The sequence below is a fragment of the Urtica dioica genome, chromosome 2 (genome assembly GCF_054948205.1).
Source record: "Urtica dioica subsp. dioica isolate 48M chromosome 2, U.dioica_male_clone48M_v1_H2, whole genome shotgun sequence".
NCBI lineage: Eukaryota > Viridiplantae > Streptophyta > Magnoliopsida > Rosales > Urticaceae > Urtica > Urtica dioica.
Window position 1 is genome coordinate 54,529,754 of NC_142757.1, and position 10,047 is coordinate 54,539,800.

Here is a 10,047-nt window from a genome sequence, read left to right on the forward strand (position 1 = left end):
AGCGGTAGTTTATCATTTTAACCTAATACTATTAGGTGCGACATGTCGTACCTGTTGAGTGTATTGGGTGCGACATGTTGCACCTAAATGAGCATTAGGTGCGACATGTCGCACCGGTTACTAAAAAAAAGAATTTCAGGACAGTGAAAATAAGATGAGGGATTTTAAGTCCGCCTAAAATTTTTAAAATTTTTAGGTGCGACATGTCGCACCGGATAGTTTAGGTGAGACATGTCACCCGATACCACTCAAAATGAGCGAAATTTTTTGTTTTTTGGAAAAGTATTCGATGCGACATGTCGCACCCAATGCCCATTTAAGTGCGACGTGTCGCACCGGATTCCCTTACGCACCAGAAACTGAAATTTGAAGTAGTGTACACACATGATTAGTTTGAAAAAAGATTGGAGACAAGTTTGGATCCCATCTAATTAAAAAACCATAGTCAAGGCAATGCTTGGACAAAGTTGATCTGAGGATCTATCTCTGAAACTTTTGGACAAGTTTGATCAGTGAAAGATATCACCTTCCTAGAAAGAAAGAAAGATTGTTGAGTCATTAAAAGCAGTAATATTCATAAATAAATAATATATTGCGAGTTATGCATTCGATAAATCAAACACAAAAAACATGGTCAAACAAACTCAGCCAAGAATGCACAAAAGTCAATCAACATAGGAATGATATTTTGTACAAAGCATTTAACATAAGAAATCCTGTGATTTAACTAAATAATCAATTTAAAATAATAAATTTGCAAACTAACCAAAATTTGTCTGAAATTGAGAGTCAAGATTTTGTTAAGAAGCCCAAATCGGGAGAGATGAACTGGAAATCAAGCCATGGAGGCTCTAATTCTCTAAATCTAAGATGTAGAATATGAGGATTTGAAAACGAATGGCAAACTCTTTTGAGCAGCTCTATTTTAAGTTTGTTTCTAAATTAATTTCTCATTTTTTTTAATTAATTATGTGTATTTGTGAGACACCTAGAAGGGGTATAAGAGCATACGGACAATTAAAATTAGTGTCACCCTCCTCGGTCCCAATCTTGATTAAAACCTTAAACATTTTGATTGTTTTCATAATTAATTAGTTTAACATGACTATTTTGTCAGATTTCTTTGTAGTTCAATTCTTTTTACTTTTGATTTAACAACTTAATCAAGCCAAATTTATGTGTAAAATATATTAAAAAGTTAATATTTGCATGAAAATATTTAAGATTATACAAAAACCATTACTCTGAAAACTAATTATTTATAAAATTAGTTTGAGGATCAAGATAATGGTGTCATTAATATTAGGGTAATTAAGCTAAATAGCCTCCTGAAAATAGGCAATTTATTTTTAGCCCACATTTTGTTAATAAGTGGTAAATAGCCAGGATGATTTATTTATAGCCAATATAGGACGAGACTACCCTTATATTTTCCCGCCCATTAACCTCACGAAATTTAATATCATTAAACGCAATATCTTCGGATAATAACTGCCTTGTAATTATAACCACAGATCACGCAATCTTCTCTCTCATAGAAACATAAATTTCAAACACGAAATCCCACTCCTTCTCCTTCTTCTCTTCTGCGCGCGGCCACCAGCACCAGCCCGAGTCCGAGCTTCTCTTCCTCGCGCGCGCCATCCCGCTGAGACCGAGCGCCGCCGTCTTCTTCTCCTTCTTCTCTTCTGCGCGCGGCCACCAGCACCAGCCCGAGTCCGAGCTTCTCTTCCTCGCACGCGCCATCCCGTTGAGACCGGGCGCCGCCGTCTTCTTCTCCTCCTTCTCTTCTGCGCGCGGCCACCAGCACCAGCCCGAGGCCGAGCTTCTCTTCCTCGCGCGCACCATCCCGCTGAGACCGAGCGCCGCCGACGAAGAGACACCGGAGAATAGGTGGAAGTGCGCTGGAGAGTTCAATTCCAGCAGTATCTTTGAATGTGGGTTGTGGCTTCATGAAAGTGTTTGGCCGTGTCTTTGATTTTGAGTTTAGGCCGAGTGGTAAATACGAAGCTTATTTACAGTATATATACTGTAAATACGATGCTTATTTACAGTATATTCATTGTAAATACGAAGCTTATTTACAAAATATTCATTGTAAATACGAAGCTTATTTACAGTATATTATCGCCAATAATGAATGAAAATAAAGATAATAAATGCTAATTATATTGAGATATGGTGTATATTCTATTCTGCCACAAAAATAGAAACAAATTTTCTAAAACCAACCGCTATATATTTCAAATACACACGTCCAACATATCAGGAAATGCAATAACTGCTTTCCAAAACAGTTTATTCCGAAAATAAAAAAAAATGGGAATAAAATATTAAAAACCGATATTAAATGAGCCAACACACGTCCATATAACTACTTTCCCTTTCGGTTTATTTCAAATTTAAAAAAAAACTGCCTCTAATATAATGAAGGCGAAATTAATAAGGGCAAAACAGTAAAAACAAATTCAGTTAATATTATGTCACGTAAGCGTATTGGCTATTTACAGGCAATTAACGAAAGGTTGGTTAAAAATAAATTGGTACACATTCCGTGGCTCAAGCAGCCAATTATTTGTTAATATTATGGGCAATTAGGTCAGCGGTCCAATTTCTCATCATCTTTAATTCAATTTTTGTGTTTTTTTTAAGAAGATAATCAACCATGCAGTAAAATAATGCTTAAAAGAGAATATACCTACACATAATTTTCCTACTCTATATTAGCAAGCAACGTACAAATAAGTACTACTTTTTTATATAATATTTTTAATCTGACTTATATTTAGAAGGACTAACCTTTTAAACATTAACATATAATTTCTTTTCACATCTGAATCGTTACGATCTCAAATGAGATCACCTCAAATGCGTAAGATTTTGCCATCTAGACTAAACTTTTTTTAGGGTTCCCATAAATATTACTTAAAGACTACTAAAGGTCCGCAATTTAATCCGTTTTTTATTTAATTTGTTAAGTTGTTTATTGGTACTCTATTTTGTAGTGATGTCATATGTATTTTATTTTGTATTAGAAATGGGTTAATTGTATCATTAGATTTTAATCTATATAAATTAGAGAATCATCCTTTTCATAACCAAAGACGAAGTGATGTAATTATTGATATACTTGATTCGACCTAAAAGTTTATTTTGCTTCTGTTTTTCAATTGTATGTATACGTGAGTGTTTTATGGGTATTCTAATAGACTATTGGAATGAAAAAAAAAAAAAAAAAAAAAATCATCTACGTGTACAGCGCAATCGACATGTATAAACAAATCATCCTCTTTTTTTTTCCTTGATATAAAGTCTTAATTCTCACCTAATTTGATAACTCTGAATATATTCATTTGCTTTTCACTCAAACCAATCAGTTTGTGGAAAATGTTGAAGAGCACAGAGTCCTTTTGGAAAGCCGCTCAACAAACAACAAATGACCTATTTTGATTGGTGCACTTTGGTTGGCATTTTATCGGTTGCTTCTGTCTCTGTGTGTGTGGAAAGTGAAACTATTATTCTTTAGCCGAGTTCTACGACTTCTTACTGGTTTTTTTAAAAAGAAAAAGATAGAAAAAAAAGTTATTTATAATATTTTTTAAATAAAAGGCAGGGCCGGCCCAATTGTGATCTTAGGCAAAATTAAAAATTATGCTTTAATTAAAGCTTTTTTAATATAAAATATTAGGCTTTTAAATTATAAAAAATTCAAATTGAAATTTATCTCAACTGTTTAGAAAAAAGAGGCATAAATATAAAGTAAACATGACTCCTCGAATGTGAAGCTTAAAGCGATTGTCTATGTTGGTTGAGGCAAAAATCGGCCCAGATAAAAAGTATACTAATACAACTATAAATTTTTTAAAAAAAATCTCATAAAAATAATTGTATTTAAACACCCTCTAGCACTCTAGCTCTTGTCACTGCGTATGCATCATACCCATCAATAATATTTTTCTCGTATAGTGTTTATCATTGTTAAATTGCTTATATTCAATATTTTTAGAAAAATTTCAGAAATTAGGTCACTTAAAACATTACATTTGTAATCTAATATCACATTTAGTGACGTGACCTCATTAATCGGATATATTATACATGATTATTTACAACATTTTCAGACGTTAATTTTGGTTAATTTTGATGAATGACTAATTTACAAAAATGTTAGCAATATTATATTAATATTGATGGAAAAAATAAGACAATTTGCATGGAAGGAAATTACACGTAAAATAACAAAATACACATAAAACCGGTTCAACCTTAGAACCAGAAAACCAAATCCGAGAAGATGGAAGGAAACAGTCGAGGCCCGTTGGACGGTTTCCTTGAAGCTTTTTATCGCCCTCCCACGGATGCTGGAACTCGTGAGCGAAAGCCTCCCAGGATACAACGACGACAGAGGCAACCTTAGAACCAGAAAACCAAATCCGAGAAGATGGAAGGAAACAGTCGAGGCCCGTTGGACGGTTTCCTTGAAGCTTTTTATCACCCTCCCACGGATGCTGGAACTCGTGAGCGAAAGCCTCCCAGGATACAACGACGACAGAGACAAGCTTAGCACCAATAGGCTTGACTCTCGGCGAACTAGAACCTGCGCGAACCTATCACCAAGACAGAAAAGAAGGAAAAAAGTTTCTGGAGAGGGGAGAGATTGGAATAGTAGGAGAGATGGATTTCTTCTGTGTGTATTCGAATGAGAGAGCTAAGCCTTCTTTATATAGGCCGAGGTAGAGTGAGGTTACGAATTTGAACCACCCAAAACCGCCCAGCCTTAAAGGCTTTTATTTCCATTAACGCCCATTAACACGCTCATAAAGCTCAAAAACCATTGCGTTTAAGCATACAAACCGTTGGCTTTAATTCTCAAACGTACACATGAGTTATTTGAGGTATTAACACTTTCAGAAGTGAAATTGGAAGTAAAAAGAAAGCCCGAGACCGAGACATTCCCCAAAGCCCGAGCCCGGCCCGGCTCGGCTCGGCGGCGGCGGCACGCGCGAGGGGTTAAGAGATAACCCACCCACACGCTCCTCTCTTGCACTTGCTTGACCACTAAAGAAAGAGGCTGGTATTTAAACACTACCACAACACACATCCCCAACCAATGTGGGACTCTTGGTTTTCACTTCCGCAACACAACAACAATTGTATTTCTTTAGCCTACTTTGAGCATCAATTTCTCATTCATCTTAGGTCCGATTTTGGCAAACAAATATTTAATTTTATAGCCCTCGTTACGAGGAATCCGTATCACTTGGAATTATTAAATTCCGATGAGTGGAGCCCACTTAAATTGTTGCCACAAATCAACCATACACATGTTAATAAATAAAATTTATTAACTTTATTCCAACAAAAAATAAACGAAGCATTTGCTAGTTCCTTAAAATCAAATTTAAAATTACCTAGATAACTACGACGCATATATTTTTAACACCAAACAAAAAAATCTCATATATTTGTATCACTATACTCTTTGAGTTTCTATTAAATTATTATAGCTTTGATTATTGACATATTTATTATCATTCTTTTGTTAATATGTATGAGAACTTTTTTCTTTGAATTTATTTTTTATATGAATACTTGTCAAATTTCATCATTGATAAACAATCCACCCATAGATAAAAACTTCCCAACAATAACGATTAGTTTGCTTAAAAAAACAATAACGATTACCAGTCCTTTTTATCTATTTTTTTACATATCGAAATACGTATGTAGTCGTGGAGCTAGAAATTGCAATTCTGAAGGGGAATTTTGAAAAAAAATAAAAATATTCAAAGAAGATAAACATGAAAAATTTATATAATTTTAGCTAAAAATATAAAATATTAAAAAAGTTAGAATAAAAATTATAATTTTTAAAAGTAAAAGCAGCGAGAACATTCTTTTTATTCACTTTTCCACTACTTAGGATTCATCGCAACGTGTACAAAGAAAATGACATCCGAACCATATTTCACAAATCCTACGAAGCTCTTACTTTGCTTAGTAGTAGCATTATATTGACAATCTCTTACTATAAAGTACATAACACGAAAGTTTCATGTTACAAATAAAAAGTCACAAATGTTTTCTATTATTGCCTACTACCGACTTAATTAGAATTATTACGCATGCCTTTCGTTTCTTCTTAAACAAAAGAGTGTATAAAAGAAAAGAAAAAAAAAAAGTAGGAGAGGAATCGGCTACTTGTAGACATTATAAATGTTAAGATTATTGTATATATTTTACTTTTATACTTTTTAGCTTGAGGAAATAATATAAAATAAACTAAGACGGAAAATTCGCTTTGGAAGATAGGCATTGAAAATTGCGTTAGAAATATTAACAAGTAAATTAATTTTTTAAAAATAATTTCCATATTAACGTGTTTTGAATTTGAATGGCACAAAGTGAGGAAAATTAGAAAATGAAGGGAAAAAAACGGTGGATTAATGGACTTTACTCGTCTTTAGTAATGGTATTGTTAGAAAAACAGCTCATGTGTGACTCACGAGGCGTTTCGCAGCATTCCATGTGATTATCTTCACACACTTGTTTTTTTTTTTTTTTTTTTTTGGGACTACGGTAATCAACTAACTAGGCAAATATTACATTAAATAAGTCTTTATATATATATATATATATATATTATATCTATATAGATAGATAGATAATAAGCATTTCAAATTTTAAAATATACATCAATTACTTTACACATTAATCACAACTATTACAAAGTGTTAACATTGCAAAATGACACGAGGGATTTGCGAGAAAACTGAAATATGGGATAGGTTTTAACTTTTACTATTTGAATTCAAGAGAAAATATAAATAAACAAATAAATAAAACAGTGAGAGCAAAAAAATAAATAGTCGAGATCGAGATAATAAAATGCTAAAATTTAAAATTATCCTTATACAATACATTTAGCTAATAGGAAATTAGGAATTATAACGAAATCTAAGTGACAGCCTATCACATATCTTCTTTAGACGTGTAAAACATTTAAGAAAAACCCTCAAATATTAGATTTTTTAAAAAAAAAAAAAAAAAAAAAAAAAAAACCCTTACATTTAGGAAGTTGACAAAAAAAAAAAAAAAAAAAAAAAAAAAAAAAAAAAAAAAACTCTTACATTTAGGAAGTTTACACAAAAAAAAAAAAAAAAAAACATATTTCTCCTTCTCTAAGTCACTCTCTCTCATGCTACCAAAAATTCCACAGGCAATTGCAGTGAAGTGAGTGAAACTCTCTCTCTGTTTCTCTACTTAAAAAAAAAGAAAAAAAAAGAGTCCCTCGAAATCCATGAAAATTCAAGAGCAAGTACAACCCCAAAAACCAGCTCAAGAAAATGCCAAATCAAAACAACCCTCTATCCATCGAGATAACGGTCGTCTCAGCCGAGGGCCTCAAAACGCCGTCGTCCAAGCGGTCCCTCTTCTCTCGCCGCATCCGACCGTTCATCGCCATCTCCACGTCGCCCCAGGAATCCGACGGCCAGAAGCCCCGCCACGTGTCCGTAGACGAGCTCGGTGACCCCACGTGGGGCGACAAGTTCAGCCTCCCGATCGACGCGAGCTTCTTCGCCAACGGTTTCTCGGCCGTACACATTCAGCTCTACGCGAAGAGGCTCTTATTGGGCCGGGCCCAATTGGGCTGGTGCCGAATTCCGGTCCAAGACATTTCGGCCCAACCAATCGGGTCGGACCGGTTTTTGAGTTACCGGCTCAGAGCCAGGGACGGTTCGAGGACGCCCGGAATCATCAACTTGTCTGTGAAGCTGCTGGGTTTCGCTCACGTGGGATCGGTTCCGCGCTCGCCGCCCACGTGTCAGACCGTGATTGGCATACCGGTGGGATCGTATTTCCAACGTTGGTGAGCTGTCTTCCACGTGTTATGGCCGGTTTGGCGTTAGTTTCGCCCAACGTTGACTTGTGGCCTGTGGCATAAGGTTTTTTTTTTTTTTTTTTTTTTTTTCAAGTTTAATAACTACTCTACGCTCTGTGGGTTTTTTTTTTTTTTGTCAAACGGCTATATTTGGTGTTTTTGCAAAATAGTCATAGTTTGTCAACTATAAACAAACTAGCATGAGTAAGATTAATATAGGTTGGATTAAATTTAATCTCAACGAACTATAAAGACCGAATGTAAGGTTTATGAAAGTTGGATTAAAATTAATTGATGCAGGATTAAAAGTCGTATTACTCTCAATTTGCTATTTTGCTATACCTAATAAAACTATGGCTATTTTGCAAAAGTCATAGTTTGAATTGGCTACTTCATATCATTTTTTTTTTTTTTTTTCAAAAGAAAAAAAAAACACAAATAATTATGTATCATGTAATATCTATGACGACCAACGTTATAGATAATTTATCAAATTACGAAGCACGCCGTTTTAAAGGTCTTATATTAAAAAAAAAAAATTATAGATATAATTATTTACTTTAAAAGCTAGATAATTTTGAGATAAAATCTCGTGAAGTTTGAATATAATATATAAATTTAACACTCTCAGCTAACTTGACAATTGTTTAGAGCTCTGTCACTTTTCCTTCCTAAAATAAATTATTATACGTATTTGTTGCTCTATTTGGAGGCAAGAATTTCTTTATTTTATTACTAATTAAGAAACAAAAATTGGGAACTCATATATCGAGCTACAATTACAAAGTAGATTAGTTGTGATAGATGTCGTCATTAAACTACAAATATCGTTCACACATGTAACGTTTCCACGTCTGAAAATAGTCGAGGTAATCACACTTTTCTCCCCAAAAAAACTCTGGTTAACGCCAGCCAAAACATGGCTTCTTCAATGACCATAAAGCCTATCATTACCAAGTAGACCTTTGAGTTGTAAAATGTAATGTAGTCTTTATAAGTTTTGGCGAAATTTCATAATTTAGAATTTGTTTTAGGGTTATTGACCGCGTAAATATCTGAATTTTTCGATTTTATACATATTTATACTACGTTTTTTTTCGACGACAAAAATACCTAACGTTACTTTTTAATACCACCGTTATTCTCAGTCCGTTAAAATGACACGTGGAATGTTATTGATGGCATAAATACTTTAACTTTTTGATTATATACACTTTAATACCACAATTTTTTCTTTTCGAGGACAAAAATACCTAACGTTAGTGTTTATCACCATCATTACTTATAATCCGTTAGATGACACGTGGACTCTCATAATCGAATAAATTGAATAAAAAAATAAAAATCCGAAAAGTAAATAATAATTAAGTAATTAAAGCAGATAAGAGAAATAATTAAAAAAATCAAAAGTAAAAATACAGAGCAAGGTTGTTCTTCAGCGTGGGCGGACGCAAACGTGAAGTCGAGGAGCAGTGTCGGCGATACCAAGATGAAGATGTTGGGAACCACACGACAACGGCAACGACTCCTATTTCTTTCTCTTCCTCTTCCTCTTCCTCTTCAGCAACACGCAAACCCGAAATCGATAGGTCTGTTTGTGAAGATGTCGTTGCAGTCATGAAGAAGGCAACGTTGATGTTGGGCACAAAAGCTTAGCCTCTATCGATAGAAAATGATAAGCCCTCTGAACTGAAAAACAGCTTACATGGCGTCTCTCATCTTCTTCTCAATGAACCAGATGTGAGTTATAAGCTTGCCTTGCTCAAGGTGTTTTTTTTTTTATTCTAAAATTTGGTGTGTATAATTACTAGTTCGTAGCAGTTTAAATTAAGTTGCGAAGAAATAAAAGGCTCAAAAAATTAGTCACATATTTAAGTTCTGTTATTTGAAAAAAAATGTGGTATAAAAGTGTAGAAAATAGAAAAAGTTAAGGAATTTATGCCGCCAATAATCCCCCACGTGTCATTTTAATGGACTGAGAGTAAGGGTGGTACTAAAAGTTAACGTTAGGTATTTTAGCCGTCGAAAATAAAGTTTTGGTATAAAAGTGTTATGTCGTTATTTTCACATGGTATAAATAACACCCGGATAGCAAAAATTGACATATCAAGCTCATACACAAAGCAACAAGCGCCAAGCGCCAAACGATAAGCAACAAGCGCCAA

At 34.1% G+C, this 10,047-nt stretch overlaps 1 protein-coding gene across 1 annotated transcript; it reads left to right on the plus strand.

Moving 5' to 3' along the window:
• The first annotated feature begins 7,145 nt into the window (after positions 1–7,145).
• On the plus strand, positions 7,146–8,198 carry LOC149405769 (uncharacterized). Its single transcript, XM_089606472.1, has one exon. It carries the CDS (start codon positions 7,347–7,349, stop codon positions 7,872–7,874), a length of 528 nt encoding a protein of 175 aa, XP_089462598.1. The 5' UTR covers positions 7,146–7,346; the 3' UTR covers positions 7,875–8,198.
• Positions 8,199–10,047: the final 1,849 nt, after the last annotated feature.